Genomic DNA, 24,164 nt, shown 5'->3' with positions numbered 1-24,164 from the left:
ATCTTGGTACCCATTGCAGTACCCATTAGTTGTAGGTACATTTCCTTGTGGAAGCGGAAGTAGTTGTGTGTGAGGATGTATTCTATCAGTTTGGTAATTACATCAGCGCTGTATTTCTGATCCAGGGGAGATGTTGTAAGGAATTGCAGGCATGCCTCAATACCATCCTTGTGGGGGATGTTGCTGTAAAGGGATTCTACATCCATGGTAACTATCAGTGTCTTGGATGGTAGTTGGTTGATGTTGTTAAGGTTATTGAGAAAATCTGTGTTATCTTATATGTAGCTGTTGGTGCTTGTGACTAAAGGTTTGAAGATATTCTCCACTAAGCCTGATATTTTTTTCAGTGAGTGTATCCAATCCTGTTATAATAGGTCTGCCGGGATTCCTGGTTTGTGGATTTTGGGAAGAATGTAGAAGATCCTAACTCCTGGGTTGTCAGGTATTAGTTGCTTCAATTGTGTTTGCAGGTGGTTAGGGAATGTTTGAATGAGATTCATGAGTTGCTTTGTATATTCCTGGGTTGGATCATGCTTGAGTTTCTTGTAGTAGGTGTTGTCTGTGAGTTGTCTATTGCCTTCTTCTATGTATTTATTTGTGTTCATAAGCACCACTGCGCCTCCTTTATCTGCTTTATCTGATGGTGATGTTGTGGTTGTTTCGCAGTTCCTTGATAACAGATCTCTCCATGGGGGATAAGTTGTACATAGTTTTTTTTCTGCTGTGCTGATGCTAGTGAGGAAACTTGCGATCTGAAGCTCTGTATGTAGACGTCTAGTTTGATGTTGCGTCCTGTTGGTGGTGTAAAGTAGGTGTTCTTGTTGTTGTTGTTGTTCTCCGTCATTATGGGGGTGCTCTCTTTTTTTGTGGAAATATTCTCTCAGTCGTAGTCTCCTGAAGAATTCTTCTAGGTCTGAGAATAATTGGATTTGGTCCAGTTTGGTGGTGGGACGGAATGTTAGTCCCCCGGAGAGAACAGAGATCTCAGGTTTTGAGAGTTTATACTTTATGCTTGCTTCAGTCCTTCGAATCCGACAAGGAACCCGTACCGCAGGCCAGTATGCAAAGAGTTCTGAACCCTTGCTGCGGAGATGGGCTGGAATAATGAAGCTCGGGGGGGCAGCATTTTGGCAGGGGCTTTCTGGGCATTTAAAGGATGAACTGACTTGCCGGGGTATTCCCAAAGATCTGGAGAAACTAATTTCCCTCTGTATCAGACTGGACCTCCGGATACAAGAACGACAGACCAAGCGAACTCAGTCTCCCAAAACCCCAACAATTCGGCTAGCTCCCCATTTCAACCCTCCTCTTACTGCACCTCGAACCGATGCAATTAGGGGATGCCAAATTACCTGAGCAGGAGAAAACTAGGAGACGAACCTGGGGGCTGTGCCTGTACTGTGGGCTCGGGGGTCATTGTGTCCGAGACAGTCCTAAATTAGGATAACCCCAATGCCTGGTGAAGATAGAGGAATATTCTCTGGACATTTCTTCTCCAAAACAGAGCCTTGCGGGACACCGCAGGTGATATCCAAGGGGTTGGAGTTAGCACCTGAGATGGACACATGTTGGGATCTACCTGATAGGTAGGAATGAAACCAGTTTAAAGCATGCTTCCCTATTCCAGGGCACTGGAGTTTGTTTAGCAAGATAACATGATCAACAGTATTAAAAGCCTTTGCAAAGTCTAAGAATATTGCACAATTAAGTTGACCCAGTTCTATTCCCCACTGGATTACATTGCAAACTTTTAGCAGGGTAGTTACTGTGGAGTGTTTGGGGCGAAAGCCAGATTGGAATTGGCTAGGGAAATTTGTCTTGGTATAATAATCGCTTAATTGGGAGTGAACACATTTTTGCATGACTTTGGATAGTATTGGGAGAAGAGAGATTGGCCTGTAGTTTGAGACAGTGTTTTTGTCCCCACTTTTGAAGATTGGGACAACTCTGGCAGTTTTCCAGGTCTTAGGGATATGGCCTGCAGATAGGATAGAGTTGAGCAATGGCTGGGGCACCAAGTCGTAGGAATTTGGATTGCAGTATATCAGGTCCACATTGGCTGCTTAGTTTTAATTTGAGGAGCACTTGTGTAATCCTCACTCCTCTTCAGATACTGGGACAAATTGAAAATTGTGGGCAGTGTTAGGAGAGGATGGGGCTATAGGGGTACTCCCAGAATGAGGTTCATGTATGTAGTTCGGGTTGCGTTTTGTTAATAAGTTAGTAGCACACCCCACAAAGTATAAATTGAATGCTTTTGCAATGTCAGTGGGATTTGTCTAGAGTAATATCCTCCATAATGATATTACTTGGTTGTTGATGGCTAGAAGGCTGGAGTATATTGTTGATGACTTTCCAGAAGTTAGTTGGATTTGATGTATTCTGGCGAAGATTGTCAGATTAATATTGTGCTCTTGCGTGTCTTGTTTGCCTTATGCACATATTCCGCAGGCATCTGTAGTTATTAAGATTCTTGGTAGTGCCAGTTACTTTGCAGCTTTTCCACAATGCATCCCAAAGATGGTAGAGTGCTATAAGGTCGGTTGTAACCCATGGAAGGTGCCCCCCCTACCCCCCCGTACTCTTATTCTGCGTAGTGGAGCATGGGCCTCATAGACTTTTTTATTTCAAACATTTTTATTGTTTTCTGACAGGGGTACATTCACATCACATGGTTGTTTATAGACATTAAACTTAATTAACATATACATTTAAAAGTGAACAACCCGAAGCATCTCAAAGTTGATTGATCAAGAAGAGTCGATCTGCTCCTAGTATTTTGTAACCTCCTATGCATTTAGATTCTATTATGTAGATCCCCGTCCGGGAGAATTAACAGTTATAGGAGGATCTTAGATCAAACCCCTTATATTAGTACTGTAAAGGATAGACAGAGAGAAAGAGGGGGAAAAGAGAGAAAAACAGAAGAAGAGGGGAGAGACGGGATAGGAACGGGGAAACCATATCTCATTTTTAATCTCTTTAATTATAAGGCCACTGTGCCCAAACTTTCTCATATTGTACTATATTCTGTTTCAGGAGCGCCGATAGGTATTCCATAAGCTTGACCTCGCTTACCTTGCGAAGGACCATTTGCTTCGAAGGGGGTTTAATCTTTTTCCAATTAGCTGCTATTGAGCAGCGAGCCGCAGTCAGGATGAACGAAGCCAATTTTTTAAGAGGGACAGAGATATCTTCGATGGGTTTCGCGAGTAGGCATATCAGCGGGTCCATCCGTATCTCAACTCCTACCGTCTCCTCAACCAATGAGCATATCATATTCCAGAAAGTCTGGATCTTTGGGCATGTCCACCATATATGCACCATATCTCCTCTCTGGCCGCACCCCCTCCAACAGAGGTCAGACAGGCCAGGGAAGATCCGGCTCAGCCTACTCGGGATTAAGTACCATTGATATAGACTTTTAAGAACTCGGATTGAAAATAGTCGAGTGCAGTCGAGTCTGGAATTAAGTCGATTCTGTGCCATGGGCAGCTGGTGCGGTCTGCCAGAAACTGTTGTGGGTTAAAGTTTCTAAATGTTCTAGTGAGGAGAACTTTAGGGCTTGATTGGGGTGTTTTGATTTTCCTTACACAGTACACTATGTATGTATGTATGTATGTCTTTATTTGTATAGCGCCATAAAATGTACATAGCGCTTCACAGTAGTAATACATGTCATATAAATAACAAATATAAATAACAGATCATGGGAATAAGTGCTTCAGACATACTGTAAAAGTAACATTAAGGAAGGAGTCCCTGCTCCGAGGAGCTTACAATCTAATTGGTAGGTAGGGAGAACGTACAGAGACAGTAGGAGGGAATACTAGTAAGTGCGTCTGCAGGGGGCCAAGCTTTGTGTCATGTGTCCATGATTATCCAGTGCTACTCATATGCTTCTTTAAGCAGATATGTCTTAAGGTGGGTCTTAAAGGTGGATAGCGAGAGGGCTAGTCGGGTATTGAGGGGAAGGGCATTCCAGAGGTGTGGGACAGAAAGTGAGAAAGGTTTAAGGCGGGAGAGAGCTTTAGATACAAAGGGGGTAGAAAGAAGACATCCTTGAGAAGAACGCAAGAGTCGTGATGGTGCATAGCGAGAAATTAGGGCTGAGATGTAATGAGGGGCAGAAGAATGTAAAGCTTTAAAAGTGAGCAGTAGAATTGAGTGTGAGATACGCGATTTAATCGGAAGCCAGGAGAGGGATTTCAGCAGGGGAGACGCTGAGACAGATTTAGGAAAGAGTAGAGTGATTCTGGCAGCAGTGTTTAGGATAGATTGTAGGGGAGACAGGTGAGAGGTAGGAAGGCCGGACAGCAGGAGGTTGCAGTAATCGAGACGTGAGAGAATGAGGGCCTGAGTCAGAGTTTTAGCAGTTGAGTAACAGAGGAAAGGGCGTATCTTTGTGATATTGCGGAGGAAAAAGCGACAAGTTTTAGAAATGTTTTGAATATGAGAGGAGAATGAGAGAGAGGAATCAAGTGTGACCCCTAGGCAGCGTGCTTGGGCTACTGGGTGAATGATCGTATTTCCAATAGCAATGTGGAAGGATGTAGTAGGGCCAGGTTTGGGAGGTAGTATAAGGAGCTCTGTTTTTGCCATGTTAAGTTTCAGTCGGCGGATGGCCATCCAGGATGATATTCCAGAGAGGCATTCAGAAACTTTGGTCTGTATAGCAGGTGTAAGGTCAGGGGTTGAAAGGTAAATTTGTGTGTCGTCAGCATAGAGGTGATATTTAAACCCAAAAGATGTGATTAGGTCACCTAGAGAGAGTGTGTAGAGAGAAAAGAGAAGGGGTCCCAGGACAGAGCCCTGGGGTACCCCCACAGAGAGATCAATAGAGGAGGAGGAGGTGTTAGCAAAAGAGACACTGAAGGTACGATGGGAGAGGTAAGAGGAGATCCAGGATAAAGCTTTGTTCCGAATACCAAGAGTATGGAGAATGTGAAGGAGAAGAGGGTGGTCCTATTGCATGGTCACTGAAAATGTCAGGAAGGATGCCAGAGGATTGGATTCTTCTGGGATTAGAGGAGAGAATCCAGTTTAGCAAGGAATGGTTATGCGATTTCAGGTTTGTCCATGTGGGTTGGGAAATTAGTTGTGTTGGGTTAAGTTGTATCTGGATTTTGTTGTGTTTAGGTCCGAGCCAATTGTAGTTGAAATCCCCAAGAACTAGCAGCTCACTCTTCTCATTCAGAGAGGAAATTGAGCCAAGAAACTGGGTGATATCAGTCAGGGACTGTAGAGGGGCTTTAGGGGGACGGTAGATGCCAGCAATAAAGACATGCTTAGAAAAGGGGAGGCAGATTCTGCCAACTAGGATTTCAAAAGTGGGTGGACTTGGAGGGTAATTTAGCAACGTAAATGGTAAAGTGTCTGCAATATAAAATAACACCTCTCCTCTCTTTGACCTATCTTTCCTAGAAATGGAGTATCCCTGAATAGAGATAGTTGCACCGTGGGATTTAGGGGATAGCCATGTTTCTGTGAGAACGATGGCTTTGGGTTTATGCATAAAGCACCATGCTCTTAGTTCGTCCAGTTTGGGCAGCAGGCTCCGGATATTTATACTGGCGCTAGATAGACCTTTTTGGAATTTGAAGGGGGTATTCTCACTTGTATGGGACAGAGTTGAAAAGGGAGGGCCTGGGTTAGGTTCAACATCACCTGCTAATGAGAGTAATAGTATGAGTAGAAATTTGAGTAGTTGTTTGCAAGTTGTAAATTTATGGTGTTTGTCATTACAGTAAGCGGTGGTTGGTGTGCTGGTTTTCAGAGTTCTCCACCAACATTCAGTAGCTAGTGCCAGGCTTTTGAGTAATCCAGGGTGTATGATGATATACTAACGCTACCCCCTACCCTAAAAACCTAACCCTCTACCGTAAAACTCCTATCCTTAACACCCTACCCTAACCGCTAAATGAAACATTAAATTACCTTGGTGAAGCGGCCGGTGGCTGAGCATCCAACAGTGGAGCAGCAGAGGCAGAGGGTCCCTCTGCAGCCAAACGCATCCAAATGTTCTGTTCTGGTCAATGGATTTGTATGTACAGGTGGTCCTCGGTATCCGACATCCCGCTTTCCATCAAATGCCTTATCCAATGCTGTATAATGCAGTCCGCTGGACTCACTATCTGACACGGACCCGCTTATCTGACGGTCACCGCCGCTGATTAACATGGACCCGCAATCCGACGGTCCACTTTCCGTCGGCGGTTTGCGGGATGCATTACGTCGCATAAGCGAGGACCAGCTGTATATATATGTGTGTGTGTGTATGTACACATACATGTATGTATGTATGTATGTATGTATGTATGTATGTACACATACATACATACATACATACATACACACATGTACTCCAGGTCTGGTGGCTGCCAGAGGTCAGGCCCAACATCCCCCCCCCCCCTTTCCTGCTGTCTGGCTGCCTCCCATGTTGGCCGTGTACGTCGGCAGTTGGTTATGTGGTTATCATGTGTATTAGGAGGCGAATTATTATGTACTTTGGGGCGGGGTAGTGTATTGGAGAGGGGTTTATGTGTATTGGGGTAGGTGGTTACGTGGAGGAGAGAGGTGGGAGGGCGGTGTGGGGGAGAGGTGGAATGGTGTGCGGGAGAGGTGGAATGGTGGGCGGGAGAGATGTGGGGAGGGGGAAGAGATAGGTGGGGGAGGGAGAGCGGTGGGGTCGTGGGGGAGAGAGGTGGGAGAGGTCGGTTTGGGGGAGAGGTGGAATGGTGGGAGGGAGAGAGATGTGGGGAGGGTGAAGAGATAGGTGGGCGAGGGATAGAGGTGGGGGCGTGGGAGATAGAAAGAGGTGGGGAGAGATGGAGTAAGAGGTGGGAGAGAGATGGAGTGAGAGGTGGGGGAGAGATGGAGTGAGAGGTGGGGGAGAGATGGAGTGAGAGGTGGGGGAGAGATGGAGTAAGAGGTGGGAGAGAGATGGAGTGAGAGGTGGGGGAGAGATGGAGTGAGAGGTGGGGGAGAGATGGAGTGAGAGGTGGGGGAGAGATGGAGTGAGAGGTGGGGGAGAGATGGAGTGAGAGGTGGGGGAGAGATGGAGTGAGAGGTGGGGGAGAGATGGAGTGAGAGGTGGGGGAGAGATGGAGTGAGAGGTGGGGGAGAGATGGAGTGAGAGGTGGGGGAGAGATGGAGTGAGAGGTGGGGGAGAGATGGAGTGAGAGGTGGGGGAGAGATGGAGTGAGAGGTGGGGGAGAGATGGAGTGAGAGGTGGGGGAGAGATGGAGTGAGAGGTGGGGGAGAGATGGAGTGAGAGGTGGGGGAGAGATGGAGTGAGAGGTGGGGGAGAGATGGAGTGAGAGGTGGGGGAGAGATGGAGTGAGAGGTGGGGGAGAGGATGAGGGAGGGGAGAGATAGAGGGGGGTCTCACAACGGAATGGGACATTTGGTCAAGGCCGTTTCGCCGCGACCAAATGACCGCTGGCGTTCGGAACCCGGCATCGGCCGCTTCTGTGGTAAGTTTTACTACTAGTTAAGGTAGGGGTTAATTTAAGTTATTTTAGCAGTTGGGGTAGGGCGTTTAGGGTAGTTAATTTTAAGATAAGACACTTACCTTAGTGGCGAGCCGGCGAAGTGGCCGGCAACAGCCGGTCGAGTTGCGACGAAGCGCCAGCGGTCATTTGGTTGGAGAAAAACGGCAGCGACCAAATGTCCCAGACCAGTCTCACACGGCCCCGGGAAAGCTGCCTGTGGCCCTGTGTATATGTGCAGGGTGAGGGTATAGCTGGATGTCTATATCAGTGTAAACTGTGTGTGTGTGTGTGTGTGTGTGTGTGTGTAGTACTGTAGGTGTGTATAATGTGCAGTAAGTGCGTGCGTGTGTCAGTGCAGCGCTGTAGGTGTGTATAATGTGCAGTGAGTGTGTCAGTGCAGTGCTGTAGGTGTGTATAATGTGCAGTGAGTGTGTCAGTGCAGTGCTGTAGGTGTGTATAATGTGCAGTGAGTGTGTGCGTGTGTCAGTGCAGCGCTGTAGGTGTGTATAATGTGCAGTGAGTGTGTCAGTGCAGTGCTGTAGGTGTGTATAATGTGCAGTGAGTGTGTGCGTGTGTCAGTGCAGCGCTGTAGGTGTGTATAATGTGCAGTGAGTGTGTGCGTGTCAGTGTAGCGCTGTAGGTGTGTATAATGTGCAGTGTGTGTGTCAGTGCAGCGCTGTAGGTGTGTATAATGTGCAGTGAGTGTGTCAGTGCAGTGCTGTAGGTGTGTATAATGTGCAGTGAGTGTGTCAGTGCAGCGCTGTAGGTGTAGTGTGCAGTGTGTTTGTGTATGCGCAGCTCTTGTCTGTGGGCACTCTCTGCGTTTCCTGACCCCGCCTCCTGCGCAGTTCTTCCCCAGCGGTGAGGCGATCTGCACGGGTTCTGACGATGCCACGTGCCGCCTGTTTGACCTGCGTGCGGACCAGGAGCTGAGCGTGTACTCCCAGGACAGCATCATTTGCGGCATCACCTCGGTGGCGTTCTCCCGCAGCGGCCGCCTCCTGCTGGCCGGCTACGATGACTTCAACTGCAACATCTGGGACTCACTCAAGTGCGAGCGCGTGGGTGAGTGTGCGAGGGCAGCCATCTTTAATGTGGGATGCTGCAAAGAAACGCAAACCTCTACCCTCCCGTGTCACTGCGCCGTGTGACAGGTCATGTAATGTCTACACAGGTGTCCTGTCGGGCCACGATAACAGGGTCAGCTGTCTCGGGGTCACTCCAGATGGGATGGCTGTGGCAACGGGATCGTGGGACAGCTTCCTGAAGATCTGGAACTAAGGGAGTGCGCGCCACAGACGCACAACGCTACACACAGACATGACTACACCTGACCGCCACACACACCTTCCACGAGTTTCCCCCGACTAGAAACCTGCAGGCCAGAATGGGACGTTTAGCCGCGGCCTTCCTGCCACGACCAAGTCTCCGCCGGCGTTTGGCCGCAGAGACGCTCCACCGCCAGCCGCTTCCACGATACGGTAATTTTGAGGGTAGCGGGTTAGCGTTTGGGGTTTCAGCGGTTAAGGTAAGGGGCAGGGTTGCCACCTTATATTGAAGCCTAACCCGGAGAGAACATTTTTTTTACATCTTCTTTATATATTTATTTCTCTTACTGGCATCCTCCCCTTCAAATCCCGTCGACTGCGCAAAGTCAAATGGCGCCATAACAGGACGCTGTGTGACGTTAAGGCGGCAAGTTGCCATGACAACGGGACGCTTTGACGCTGCGACATCATGTAGCATCCCGTTGTCATGGCAACACGGCACCATTTGACGGCGCACAGCCACGCTGACGGGATTTGCAGGGGGAGACGCCGCCGTCCAGAAATTTACCAGGTAAACCCGTTGCCCGGACATACGTGGTCCGAAATCCATAATCTCCAGGTCAAACCCACAGTGGTGGCAACCCTGGCATGGGGTTAAGGATTTTTGGGTAGGGGGTAGCGTTAGTTTTAGGGTAAGGGACTTACCTTGGCTGCGCAGCGACTGGCGGCTGAGTGTCCGTGCGGCGAGGTCACTGGGTCGCGGAGAAACGACCCTGACCGAATGTCCTGGACTGTCACTCCATCACCTGCAGGGGTAATCCGACACGCCATGAAACACATTTATTTATTTGGTTTTACGCTTTCCCTTTTTGTCGCTTTTTCTTCTTTCAATGAGTGTTTTATAGCGAGGAAATAAAATCTATTTTAGGCCACGGCAGACGGCGAGTTATCTCTGCGCAGCCTGGGAGGGTCGTCTCGCGTCGCTTTCATTATACCGTCACTTCGATCGCACTCCCCACTCTTAGCACTGACTGCCACACGCCACGATACAATGTATCCCCTGCCCCAGGGATACTAGCCCCCCCCCTACCGAGGTATATCTGCTTTTCAAAGCTCCCCTCATCACGCGAGCCAATAGGAAGCCGCACCGGATGACATCACGGCTTCCTATTGGCCCGCAGGGAGCTTTGAAAATCAGCCATTACATGGCACCTACTGCGGAAGAAGTAAGTATCTCTGGAAGCAGGGGGTCCCGGGAGCTGAAATTAACGGGATTCGACTCGAGAGACCCCCTTCTTCAATTCTAAGGTTCTATACACTCCCTGCCGGAGATAGATGCAGGGGTCCCAGGAGCTGAGCAGCATGGATGCCCCTCCGTTACACAGGCCAATAGGAAGCAGCAATAGATGACATTTAAACTTCCATGTTGTTTTCCCTGTAGAAGACTGTCCCGCCCGGCGGCTACCTTCACAGGTATTTATCTCAAGATCCATGGGAACCCAATACTGAAAATAGCCAGTTTCAGCTCCCAGGCCCCCTGCTCTCCCCACGTTAAAAAACAAAGGGGAGGTGGAATTGCCTTTACAGGAAATATTAAACATACATCTTACTGGGGACAGGGTTTCCAATAGTGATCCAATATATTTTGTTCATAGGACAGTCCGTTAAGGAGCAATCCATGCAACACCCTACTGTACATTTTTTTTATCCAACTCAATGCCATTTTTAACGAGTTTTACCATACTGAGCATCCTTTGAGTTGTAGAGTAGGTACAGTATTGGCACTCGCTAACGATATTATAACATTAGTAATATAAAAGGATACATTGTAGCTGCTGAGTTACACCGACTGAAGGATTGATTGAAACTGAAATGCAGCCATTACGTGAACCCAGGGAAGCAGGAACTTTGCTGATCGATCACAGGAGAACTAATCAATTGGCCGCTTAGGCAATTAGTTTTCAATTAAGTTAATCAAAGGAGATAGTTGTTTATTTAGCAAGTGCTTCTTGGCTCTGCCCTGTGTTTGCAAAGCAAATTATGAAGCCGTTACCGTTAAAACATTAGTAGCCAGGTTTCTAGATTCAGAGGCGCCTGACAAGGAGTCATGTTCAGCAGGACACAAAGGTAACAAATCACTTTGGGGGAATCTGCCCCTTCGTTTCAACTAAAGGAGTACTTTAACCCACGATGTTGGTCTGTCCCTTCTCCCCCAGCACAATGTGACTCTTGATAACCCCCCTTAAATCTAGCTTTGGCATACACAGCTTGTTTCCTGAGGGAAGCTGGGTTTTACTGCGAGACTAACGTTCTCTGCTCTGCACTGTTCCAGGCCCTCTGGCTGCAAGAGTTGAAAAAAAAAAAAATTAATTTCCTTCTAACTCTTGTTGCCAGAAAGCCTGGAACATTGCAGGGGAAAAACATGATTAGTAGAGCCATAAAACCCCAGCTTCCCTGACAAAAACAAAAAGCCATTTTATTTACCCCCTCTAAAACATCCAGACGATCTCTGCAGAAATGAGAACTGCAAAGGACCAGGAGGAGGAAAAATAAAACCAGGTTTAAAAAAAAAATAATAATAATAATTATATGAATATATAGAGGCTCACAGAAGGCACGTTAAAAAAATCCACCCTCAATCCCCCTCGTGTCTCTCCCCTCCCCAAAATAAATCCCAGAGGCAGAGCTCATAAAATTCTATTTATTGTTTAGAAGACAAAGAAATCCACAGACAATCATTTACACAGGAGAGGGGGAGAGGGAAATCTTAGTGTTCATTGAACCTCTCTGCAGTCTGCGATGTCCCACACAGCACGGAAATGCAGCAGGTCTATGACGGGACAGAATACAGTGTCCTCCTCGCTGCAGTGACGCTTGCTCCCGTGGCAGTGCAGGGGTTAACGAGACCACAGCAAGGCGACAGGAAGAAAGTCTATTTACATATATCAGAGCACTGCACAGTGCCAGTGTGTGCAGGGTTCCAGAGAGTCAGCCCACTGGACTCAAACAGCAGCAGCCCCCTCTCAGCTCCTCAGCTCTCGGTCTGGCCATACAGCGTGTTCTCTTTGTTGTGGGAGCGCTCCCAGCTGCTGTGCGAGATCTTCAGAGCGCGAAGTGAGGAGACTGGCTCACGGCCGCCCTCCGGCAGGAAGGACAGCTTCTTACCCTGAGGGGAGAGAAAGGCAAGTGAGAGGAGCCCCTGATAGTCCCTTCAGCAGGGCTACACTCCCCCAATTCTCCAGCAGCATTCAGGTCTCCCCCTCCCACCCCTCAGAGCCAATCTCCCCCCACCTGTCTTTGCTGCACGCCTGTGTTGGGAGAGTTGTCCTCCTGCAGGATTTTGAGAGGGGAACGGCCGGGGGCCACAGAGACCAGCCCTTTCCTGGACCGTTGACGTGCGTTCTTACCACCTGCGGGGTGGAGAGTTGAGCTGTCACGGCAAAACCCACTCCCCAAGTCCAGGATACAGAAGGGTAAGGAGCAGCTGAGCTCTCACCAGTTCTTAACCTCCTCACCGCCCATGTCCGTGAAGGGATTAAGAACGAGCCGGATTGGAAGGGGCACCACTACTCACCCGCTGCACGAGGGGATTTGCCCCGTGCCCTCTGACTCTGCCCCACGTGCGAGGCAGGCTCTGCAGACACTGTGGGCTCTGCTGCTGGACCCTCCGCCTGCTCGCCCTGGGCTCCCCCATCATCTTCCTCCACTGGGGCTGCTGGGGCCTCTTCTCCCCCCTGCTCCACAGAGGGGGGAGTTTCAGGACCGCTGCCGACCACGGAGCTCCCCTCCATCCCAGAATCCTCTGCGACAAAGACTTCGCTCAGTTGCTTGGCCAGAAGATCGATGGAAACTGTAGAGAAGGGGAGAGGTGAGAAGGGACGCGAGGTGGAAAAGAACGGGGAGGGGAAATACTAGGACTATACTTTCCAACATCCCCGGGGAGGCAAATGGGAGTTTTGTAACCCTGTTCGAGGGACAGATTTAATTGATCACGTCAGCTGGATCTGATTTTATGAATATGATGAAACACACAAACAGACACACACCTTGAGTAGGAAGCTGTCTGACAGCTCCCGCCACTGATAGGCTCATCAGCGCACCACGTGACGCGTCACCGCTCGGGATCACAATTTTCTTGTGATCCCCTGGCGGCTGACGCGTCACAGCACGTAGTGAGCCGTGCAGCGAGGGGGGACTGGGACCTGCTCAGAAGGATTCCCCTGCCGGTGGGGAACGCTCACGCGGCCGCCCACGCCACCGGGCGCAGCCCTTACGCTATGATTGAGGTTGCTCAAAATATACTGCAAATAACTTTGCCAGCGGGGGGGGGGGGTTATCATGTTTTTGAACAATTGATGTATTCACGCTTAGAAAGGAGAATGGATCCCAATATAAATACATTTGTCTCCCAACAAAAATTGGCCGTACCAATAAAGGTACTGTAGGTCTAGAAAAATATATATGGTAGTATTCTGACCCGCCAGCCCAAAGGTCACCAAAAAAACATTACATAAAGATTGTAAATTCCAAAGCTTTCTTTTACCAGGAAAAGTGAATTTTTAATCATTTAATTACCCATCGTGTATATTTTAATGAAGTGCAACTTAGCTGCATTTAACCCCTTAAACATGCCCCCGATCATGTTCCCTTTGCTCCCAGGAAGGCCTGACCCTATACATTGTAACAAGAACAGGAGTCCAATAGCACATTGTGTGATACTCACCAGGTATTGAAGGTCTCAAGGGGGTGCGTGCGATCTGGTGGGTGGGGGAGCGTGGGTCAGGTGTCACGGTCGGCTCTTGTACCTCCTCCTCAGTGGATTGGGGTGTGATCCGGGCAGAGCCACCGATCTGCAGAAGGAAGGGATGGTGAGTGACCCTGTGGGACCTGTAGCCGATATCCATTCCTCCAAACCCCCCCCCCCCCTTAGCAGATCACTGGGGGAGGCTGGAATCCAACTTCTCAGCATTGTAACCAGACATGACAACTCTGCCCAGGAGCCACCGCACACTCACATGGGAGCCACAATGCAGACAATGTCACCTCCTGGTTCAGATCCCAGCGTCACCTCCCCGTGAGCTTGGGGGAAATCTCCCTGTACCCGAAGCACTAATAATTCGATTGTGAGCTCTGCACCACAGGGACTCATTGTGGCTACAGTGTTCAGTACACAACCTGTGCTACACAATAAGACATCTAAATAGAACATATACTGGGGATAAATCCACAGCACAGCAGTAATGCAGCCATCTGCTCTGACTGGTTACATTGGTTTAAAGGAGCAGTTGGTTGTTTTTAACAGGCTGGGTATCAGGAGGCACCCGAGCCAAAATAACTATTTTCAGCTCTGGTGACCCTGGCCCCCCAGACACTTACCACTGAAGTTACCAGGTTTACATCTGCCTAGAAGGAAACAAAATGGCTGCCAACTCTGGGGCCAATAGGAAGCAGCAACATCGGTTGTGGCTACCTATTGGGTGTCCCTTTAAACCCCAGGAAGTAATACGGACAATGTCACCATTATGTCGGGAATCGGGGTCTCTGAAAATCGTGTGGTTCAGCTGTGGACATGCAGGCAAGTTAGGGAGAAGGATAAGACCCTGCTGCACAGATGCAGGGCACCTCATTTTGCAGAACTCCAATGTTTTGCCCCTGCAGGAGCCACAGAATAAAGGGAACGCTCTGATTGTTAAGGAGTTTTTATCCTGCGTACGCTTCGGTAAAAAATATTCAATAGTCGCTGAACAGACGCTCAGAGCGAGTAACAGACCCAGGAGATACAATGATTGCTAATATAACTATATTTCCTTTTATATCGCCAACTGCGTATGCAGCACTGTACATTTGTTTTTTGTTTTTTTAAATGAACCCCAGCAGAGCCGACGATCCAATAAGGGTACATGAGGCACAGGGTCACCCAATTCAAAGGCAGGGTTCATACCACTAAAAGTTCATACATACACATATAGTTGTATTTACAGGGGGGGGCGGGGGGGAGTCAGCGAGAACTTCAGATACAGGGGGCTGTATGTGCCTCTGTCCTTCCCACACCCCACCCCCCATTATACCCACCTCGATGGGAGTCCTGTGGATCCCGGCTGTCGGGGAGCGGGGGTCGGTCACATGGGACAGGTGCCGGTTACACAATGGACGAGATGGGGTGACTTGCTCTCTGGACTCTGCTGATCCCATAATATCCAAGGGGAAGGAACCTTCTGGGGGAGCACACAGACAAGAGACTATATTACACAGTCTCGCTGTATATAATGTACACACGAGAAAGGCAAAAAAGTTGTAGATGTACTATATGCAGAGAAGAGCGCAGAGGTTAGTGTCCATACTACAGCACTGCGATTACCAGGAAATAACCACTATATACATACTATAAAATAGCCATTTATATACATGTACAGCCTCTCTCCCAACTGGACAAAGTGCTTCACAGTTACAAAGTAAATGGGCATTGCAAACTGTAATAGAGACCAAACAGAGAAACAAAACATTGGTGGTGCATTAATCAAACGTCTGGGTAAACGACACTGTTTTTAAAGCTTCCAAGGGGGATCTGGGATCCAGAGTACCAGAGAGAAGGATAGGATGTCAGAATCTGGGAACTTTCCACTGCCGCTTAGAGGGAGCTGGGGCAGCACATAGCGGGGTCCATAATTACTTAGATTGTAAGCTCTTCAGGGCAGGGATTTCCTTTCCCATTGTTGATTTTTGCTGCACTTATTGTATTTTTAAAATTCCCTGTACTGTATTCTTTGTGAAGCGCTGAGTACACTTTTGGCGCTAAATAAATAAAGACATACAATACATGCAGCTTTTAATGTAATCACACCCCAACCATGAACCAGACACCGCACCTTTCAGCAGGGACTGGCAGCCCGCAGGCCTAATGCAGCCCCCAGGGGGCCTTGGGCTTATTGCTGTTAATGTAATGTTATTCACACAAACTAACTTGCAAGTTAAGGGAACATATTATAATATATATATTATAAATACTTGCAAATTGTTTTAATTTTTAAGTCTGTATGTATCTTAAAAAATAAAATAAAAGCCATTGCAATAAGCCTGCGGCCTTTCTGCTCATAAACGTCACTTGATCTGGCCCCTTTACGGAACTAAAGGGCCCGGCATCGCTAATTTAGCACTGCTGGCTCAGACTTCACACACAGGGCTGCGTTCAGCACACCCGCTACACTATACACCGCTATACTTTGTACACGCCGCTATATTCTGTATACGCCGCTATATTCTGTATACACCGCACTTGCTGCCCGAATACGAGGGAGAGAGAATGACAGCCGCCATAATCACAGACCGCGTATAACGAGATATATTGAAGTCACTGCCACCCCTCCATTAACACACAGACCTGGGTGGTGTGTGCTATGCGTCAGAAAGCGGCCGCCATTTATAAAGCGACCAACAACCTGCAGACAGGTAACCGATAAAGGCGCAGCAGTGACATAACTGCAAACAATATACATGCGTGTCCCAGCACGTGCCTTCCCGGTTGTACAGCGACGGGACACTGCGCCTCGGACAGCAGCACGCACCGGTAGCAAACACTTCTCTCACCGCAGCGCCCGTGCGCACAATAACAGCCAGTTCATGCAATGCAACATTCAAACCTCCCGCCACAGCCAATCACACACCGCACCACCGCCCAATGGCTGATGTCTAAATTGCGTGCCACGCCTCTTCACCATCCGCCAATGGCAAAGTCCACACCATCTCCTTTCCAGACACCTCGGTTACCAAGCCCTTCGTAATTTCATTGGCTCTTCTCGCTCTGCTAATCCCGCCCCTGAAAGCCGATTGGCGACGCCACGGAGACTTCCCGAAGGACAGACACCATCTCTCTTTCATTTTAATTGGATACCCTGAGTTACACGACATGAAACAATAGGATTACGGAGGATGTCAATCAATCTATAACGAGGCTTGATACGCAAAACACCACTATGAAACGCAGTGGTCCCCATGTTAAACAATGGGATTACTACATCTGGAAATTGTATTATGTGTTCTATTGGTTTTGCAATTATTCATGTGAATTAATAAACTCATACCCTCCAACTGTACCTGTTAATTAAAGTACCTAGGAGATTGATTACTGATCTCATAGTGATTATTAGCAGCATATCGACTCTTCCAGACAGAGATTATTTATCCTATTCTTCAGGGATTATTACTTAATAATGTCTATTAAATATCCAATATAGGATTGACCTCTGGATTCCATTTTATCAGGAACAGGCTCAGACATTCCTGGGTTTATATCTAATGTAGGTTGTCCCTGTGACTGCAGATGATCAGAGACAGGCTCAGACAGTCCAAGTTTATATCTGTGACCAGACGTACCGGTTTTAGAGCACCTGTCCGAGTGTCCGGATAGGCTGAAAAAATCTTCCCATTTGTACCGGATTTGAAATTGCATTCCAAACAGAGCAGCAATTTCAAAACCGGTACAAATGAGACATTTGTGTCTCCAGCTGCGGCCCGGCTTTCACTATCACCACCATCGGTGCTGGATATTGGGCCCGCCCGGAAATCGGGCCCAACTTCTGCAACCATCTGCTTTACCAGAGCCCCCCCCCCCAGGTAAAATCTTCTCCTATGTGTTTTTCTTGATGGAGGGGGGTAGGTATGTGAGTTTCTTGGTATAAGAGAAAGACATATATAGGTGCTTAGTAATTCATTTTTTTTTATTCCTAAAACATGGCCTGGCTGGGGGCTGTGACAAGTGTTGCCACTACTCCGGGTTTGACCCAGAGACTATGGGTTTCGGCCACGTATCTTAGGCCTATGGGTTTACCTGAAAAATCTTCGGACAGCGGTGGCATCAGCAGCATCTGCATCTCCCCCTGTAAATCCTGCCAACATGGCTCCGCGGCATCAAATGGTGCCACGTTGCCACGACAACGGGAGGCTATCAGACGTCACGCTACCATGACAACAGGTGACGCGTCGGCGCCATAAGGCATACCGTTTTCATGGCAACCTGACTGCATGGCGCCACGATGTCACGTCATGGCAACGTGCACCATTTGACGTTGCGGAGCCATACTGATTGGACCTCGCAGGGGGAGATGCCACAGCTGAAAGTCAAATAAATATATAAATAAATGTAAAAAATGAGATTACAAAAAGTCTCCGGGTTAGCCTTCAATAGGTGGCAACCCCTGGCTCTGACCCTGCTGTGTGTTAATATAGTTCAAATAATCTGTCTCTTATTGTTAATGGAGCTTAGTATTTAATAATAAAAAAAAAAAAGTACAGTTTCTTTACAAATGCCCTTACTGTATTATTTGATGTAATCTGTTCAAATATATTGCAATGAAATCAAACGAGGAAATTCAGAGGGAATTAACGAAACAGTTTCATAGTTGCCAACATTCAAATACCATTTCCACGAACATATTTTCAAGCCTATAGGGTTGGTTACTAAAAGGTTTAGTTCCATCATCGAGTATATGCAACAATTGTTAGGCAGAAATCCACTGCAACATTTTGACACAGCTGCTGCAGGGCACATTCATTTAAGCTCTCATTAGGCCATGTTTTCGCTCTATCCTTTATATACCTGTTTTTCTTTTCCCACATCTAAAAAAGACCGCATGCAGCTCACTAACTTTGGACACCTAAAATCTATGCAACAAGCATGTCCTTAAGTAAGGTGACGTGACGCATGTGTTTCTTGGGGGGGGGGGGTGTAGGATTAAGTGAGGAGATGAGAGAGGAGTGGGGCATTGAAAGAGTGAGTGAGCGAAAGAGGGGGTGTAAGAGAAGGATGGGGAGAAGTGGAGTAAGAGGGAAATGAGAGAGAGGGGAGCAAGCGTGAGAGATAATGGGTCCTGGGCTTACATAAGACTTCTAGCTATAGAGAGAGCAAGAAAGAGACAGTGGCAGAGAGACATCCCCCCTACAGGAGACAGAGGTAGAGGGGACTCCCCCTACAGAGAAAGAAAGGACCGAGAGAGAAAGAGACAGCTGCATGGAGACTGCCCCTGCAGAGAGAGAGAGAACAGAGACAAGTAAAAGAGAGAGTGCAGAGAAGCAAACCAGACTGATTCAGCTTAGGGTGACCATATTTTTCCCAGGACGAACATTGCGCATGCAAGAATGGCGAGCACCCATCGCGCATGCGTGGCCACCAAGTGCACGATGGCCACTTGCCGGCTGCGCATGCGCGATCGGTGTCTGACGGCCACTTATGTAGATAGAAAACTGGGATATTTAGGTAGATTTTGGGACACCGGGACAGAGGGCAAAAAAAACGGGACATCTGGTCACCCAGCCGTCAGTGCAGAATTGTTCAATCAGACCAGAACAGAGAGAGAAAGATTCTCTGACACAACCCAAGTAGACAGCAGGAAAAGCATTGTGCGCCATTATAAGTGCGCATTAAAAAAGAAACAAAACAAGGACGGGTTGCAAAGAAACCTTAAAGTACTGTACCTAAAACGTCAAAGGTCAGTTAAACGTTTGCGTAATTGTAAAGACAACATAGAATTACAACATGTACCACACAAAGGTCTAAACTCACGCCTGTTAATTATTTGTTAGCAAAGGTATCGACAAAGAAAAAAAATGTAAACCCTGGCTGCGTACATTTACTAAGGAACCGTTTCATTTATTTATTCATTTGCTAATGTATTTTATAATCTTCCGTACTTCACTGCTTTGTGCTGTGTGCATGCGTATGCAGATGCACGAGAATAGGCAAAAAAATGTACAAGTGAATATGCTTGAAACATTGTATTATCATACCTCCTATAGCAGGGGTTGCGAACGTCGGTCCTCAAGTAACAGGTCAGCTTTTCAGGATATCCCTGCTTCAGAACAGGTGGCTCAGTTAAAGACTGCCACTGATTGAGCCACCTGTGCTGAAGAAGGGTGTCATGATAATATCATGAGATATTAGGTATTTTAATCAATCTGGTGCTTTAGGGGTTAATGTGGTTACTGTTTGTCTTAAAATGCAATATATAGGGTTTATGACAGGTCAAGGCCCTTCCTGGGTCTGTGCAGATCTTCAAAGAGGGCTTAATTGGGAGTGGTGGGGGGGAGCTACCATTGATGGCCCACTGAAATGAAAGTGTTGAAATGTGTTGTTTAAAAGGCTATAACCGATAGCCAGATGCTAGGCTGTCAGCCTCAAAGAAAACTAAACATGCATGAATGACCACTTGTGCATCCCAGAGAGAGGTGATAAACAGGTCACCACTTAGTTGCAGGACTGTATTAAAAATCAATATATCATGTGACATCCTCTATTCCGCATAATAACAGGTGCATATGTGGCATTGTGGCAATAATACAAATTAAATCATAACACACACTACATGGTTAAGAGGTGCCAAAGACAGGCAACTGTTTCTCCTTCAAAAATAGATGTTAGGCAGTCAAATTAGGTGCAAGTGTACGTGTGGAGAGCCGGACATAGCCATGAAGATGGCGTCTGTCTAAGTAATGGGGAAATTAAGTTATGAGTGTTTAAATATTGAGTCAAGATTTAAAAACATCTCTTTAGAGCAAGGTTTTTTTTAAACTCGTAAAACTGTCGACCTAGCAGTTGATTTACGACATGGGTAGTCCTTTATTGTTTTCAATGAGAGAAGAATGGTATGTAGGTCTTGCCCTGGAGTTATGAAATCAGAAATCAACAACAGAGTTGTGTTTTGGGATTAAACAGGTGAATTTTCATCTTTCTATGCCATTGACCTCTCTGGGGAAACCTATGATATATGGTAACGTGCTGTATAGGGATTTCTGTTTTATGTTTTCTCCTGTTATTTTAAGAAACTGTTTTGCATTTACTGTAATTGTATGTGTGACGATAGCTTCCACAGGCTTATTAATATTACACAAAAATAATTGGGTTTGAACTGAACGAGGCTTAAGATATAATAAATTGTATTTATTCCTTAGAATAAAGGTGAACACAACAGATAATACAGTAACAAACAAGAAGTACACTTACTTAGGGGTTGGGGAATGAGAAGTTAGATGTAGCATTTCTCTCAGCAATCAGGAAATCATTCAGGTGATATCAGGTAACCATATCAGCAAACGAAGACAAAGGATATATGGGTGGACAGCAGTTTATAAACCTTTTGTCCCTCTATCTGTACCATTAAGCACCAGTGATTGGTTTTCAATTACCTCCAGCCAATCTTTAACATGGGAACACATTTCAACACATGCCCCCCTGCTAGCTGGCACAGGCGCAGTAGAACTCTGGGGTCTCATTTCTGTAGCCCCACATATGCAAATGGAATGCCAGCCATTCTACCCATTTGGCTTTATGGCAGGAAAACCTTTGTTGGAAGGTGTTAACTGGAACACTTAAGAACTGCTCTGGTTTGGGCCTCGGATAAACAGTGAGGGTGACAAAACTCTTTGAACAATACTTAAGTCCTAGACATTCGGTCGCCTCTCCGGCCATCTGCTACATTATGGCCAAAGAAATTTCCTCTGGAATTTATCCATACCTTAGAATACAGTATTAAGCATAAAACATAGACGTATTAAAATATCCGGTTCCGTTTGGTCTAGCAGGTCCAAACTTCCCAGTTCGCATTGCCAGAACTGGGACACCATATGGTCCAAAAAGCGACTTGCTACTATCTAAGGAACCGGAGTTACACAAATGTACATTAAATCATTTTAATACAAAAATCTCCATTGAAAAAGAAATCTCAGCTTTTCACTAAATCCCCATTGAAAACAACGGGCAGCTCCGCCATAGACTTTCAATGGTAAATCGCCGCCATTGAAGTCGATGGGGTTTTTCTGCCATTGAAGTCTATGGGAAAAGTCCCGAACTTCAAGGGGGTCCATACTCCGTCGGGTTGGTCCAAGCGGGTCAAGGATGGTTCTGCAGCGATGCCGGAGCAGTGGCTACAGATACCCCAAACCCTGATCCGCTGGACCCTCCGGAACCGGAGATATGGATTCCTAAAATTCAGTATTTCACACTTAGTCATTTTTCTGAGCCGTTTGTGCCGCCGCCGGCAAAGCCTATGGCGCGACCCGCTCTATCTGGTTCGACCCTTATCGGGGGTCCAGGATTCGGGGACCCGGTGGTGGTCGAGTGGGGGGAAGCCTCGGAACTAGGGGCAAAAAGAATTTTATTTCTAGGTGCCCTAGAACTGTTTATTCCCACATCAATTAACTTTGAACTTGACTCAAGTGATTGTAACTCTTTTTTAGACATTGTATCCGCTTTGCAGTTTGCGGTCTGGACGGCAGCCAACTTCTTCCTGGAAAGGTTACCTCGAGGCATCTCCATTGAAGCCAATGGGCCCATTGACTTTCAATGGGAAACCGCCGCTCTCCCTCTCGGACGCCACCTGCTGGTCTTTACAGGAAACAGGACTAAAACAGTACAATCTGCCATTGGAATGCATTGAGCCCTAATGGCGGCCAATGGGGACCTGCAAAATGGTCCCTGAAAAGGCGGGAAAACTACACAAAGTGCTATAATCATTAAAGAACTATTAACCCTTGTGCTCCCGGATGGATTCTAGTGTGTGTGTGATGCAGACACTGATTAACACAGACATTACAATGGAACAGGGGAACAGGGGAAAATACATTTACAGGTCATAACAAGGGTTAAATCACATTTCTGGACCTCAGTCCAGTTAACCCCTTGTCTCCCTGGTGCGGTCAGGGGTGGCCAAATGGGGTGCAACCCTTTTAATACCGGGCCACCCCCTTTCTCCCTCTACAGTATGTTCTTGTAATCTTTAGCACTGTACTTTTATATATATATTAAACAATGCTTTAATAAGTGATGATTTGGGGCTCTGAATGAGCTGTTGCACGCTTTGTAGAGTATTTACATTTTCGGACACATTTTGCTACAACAAATTTTTGTGTGTTAAGTGCATAGTTTTTCTATAATAAACAGGGACCTGAGACCCTGGCAGATATATTAATGGCATATTTTGCATATTTCTTGGATGATGGCAGTAGATAGATATGAGTGAAATTGAGTAAGGGGTTAATATTAACTCATTGAAAGTACCTTGCGCAAGAGAAAGGTGAGTTGGCTAGAGTAGCCGTGTGTATTAACCCTGGTCGCATATCTAAATCACATGCTCACAAGTGGTGCTGTTCGTGACAGATGCTATATGGGGACGGATTGAGGGGAGATATTATTAATCTGAGGGACCATTGCAAAGGTGAAATGTGGGCGCCAGAAACTTTATTCATACAATCAGGAGCTTTATTTAGTGCTGTTAATAAACATAAAGTTCATATTATATATAGTCTCTGGTATATTCACATACTGTCTGTATGCTCTGTATGCGCGAAGCGAGCGTACAGACGCATGGGGCTAGAGAAAATATGTCCTTACTCGCGAGTGTACTGAAAGTGAGTGCCCTTAAACCGAGTGCCCTTAAACCGGGGTATTCCTGTACTATTACATTCTACAAACTGCTCGATGTTCTTCCCAAATCCGTATCGCTTGTGTTACATGGTACATCCCATACACTGGGCCTGCTAGCAGCATTACCATTTTATTTCAGTCTTATAATATTATTTGATACCTATATCTATATTTTCACTTTATAAAAAACATGGAAGGTTTCTAATGCATGTTATATACAACTTTACAGACCTGTGTGAGATGTGAAAGCAGCAAAACGTGAAATCTTATGTATATGCTTTATTTTAAAATAAATCAGTTCTGTAGTATTATATAATACTTACTGCATTGTTTTATTATTATTATTATTATTCAACTCTTAATGCCATTTCCACATACTCGCTCTCTCTTCTTTGTCACTGCCATTTTTATGCGTTTTCAAGCATTCTTTGATTTCTACGGCAGGTTTAGCCACCTCCCCAGCAGTGCAAGATATTTGCAACACTTTCCTGTTTGGGATAATTTGTTGCCAAATTTCCCAGCAGTTTGAGTTGTAAATTGTAACAACGGATACTGTTATTTTAGTAATATAAGGATACATTGTAGCTTCTGAGTTAGGCCTCGGCCATGGTCAGCGCTTACACGCTGAGCCGTGCTGAGGCGCGCTTGCACTTACCTGTGAGCCCCTACAGCCGCAATGAGAGCGGCTTAAGTAGGGGCTCGCCTACGCTTCCGCAAGCGCGCGGAAGCGTAGGTCTTAGGTCATTTTTTAAATCAGCGCAGGGCCGGTCACATGAGCGGTTCGCCCAATGAGGGAGAACCAGCTCCGTGACGTCACCGGCCCGCCCCCGACACGCCCCCTGACGGCGCGCTGTCTAAGGCCAGGGAAAGCACCCGCTTTCCCTGAGCCTCAGCGCGCCTCCGCACGCACGCCGCAACCCTGGACGAGGCCTTACACTGACTGAAGCAGCCATTATGTTAGTCAATCAGGATTTTTACAGACGTATAACAGAA

The 24,164-nt window shown here is 46.9% G+C and overlaps 2 protein-coding genes across 14 annotated transcripts in view; one reads left to right on the top strand and one right to left on the bottom strand.

Annotated features, from left to right (window-relative positions):
• Positions 1-9,698, top strand: part of GNB3 (G protein subunit beta 3) — a 58,159-nt gene extending 48,461 nt beyond the window's left edge. For all 7 annotated transcript variants that reach the window (XM_075612628.1, XM_075612635.1, XM_075612629.1 and 4 more), the window contains 2 exons: positions 8,342-8,558; positions 8,668-9,698. In XM_075612628.1, coding sequence (XP_075468743.1) covers positions 8,342-8,558; positions 8,668-8,774 — 324 coding nt within the window. In that variant the 3' untranslated portion in view covers positions 8,775-9,698. The remainder of the gene's footprint in view (positions 1-8,341; positions 8,559-8,667) is intronic.
• Positions 9,699-11,448: 1,750 nt separating this feature from the next.
• Positions 11,449-16,423, bottom strand: CDCA3 (cell division cycle associated 3). 7 transcript variants are annotated; one of them, XM_075612637.1, is made up of 6 exons: positions 16,273-16,423; positions 14,834-14,976; positions 13,485-13,611; positions 12,336-12,611; positions 12,053-12,171; positions 11,449-11,927 (listed from the first exon to the last, which is right to left on the bottom strand). In XM_075612637.1, exons 2-6 carry the CDS (start codon positions 14,951-14,953, stop codon positions 11,793-11,795), a joined length of 777 nt encoding a protein of 258 aa, XP_075468752.1. In that variant the 5' UTR covers positions 14,954-14,976; positions 16,273-16,423; the 3' UTR covers positions 11,449-11,792. The 7 variants fall into 7 exon arrangements, with proteins under 7 accessions (XP_075468752.1, XP_075468753.1, XP_075468755.1 ...); XM_075612638.1 differs by having other exon boundaries at positions 14,834-14,973; positions 16,273-16,413; XM_075612640.1 differs by having other exon boundaries at positions 16,324-16,397.
• Between the last annotated feature and the right edge of the window lie 7,741 nt (positions 16,424-24,164).

This window comes from Ascaphus truei, chromosome 8 (assembly GCF_040206685.1).
Source record: "Ascaphus truei isolate aAscTru1 chromosome 8, aAscTru1.hap1, whole genome shotgun sequence".
NCBI lineage: Eukaryota > Metazoa > Chordata > Amphibia > Anura > Ascaphidae > Ascaphus > Ascaphus truei.
This window is presented reverse-complemented; position numbering and strand designations above follow the sequence as displayed.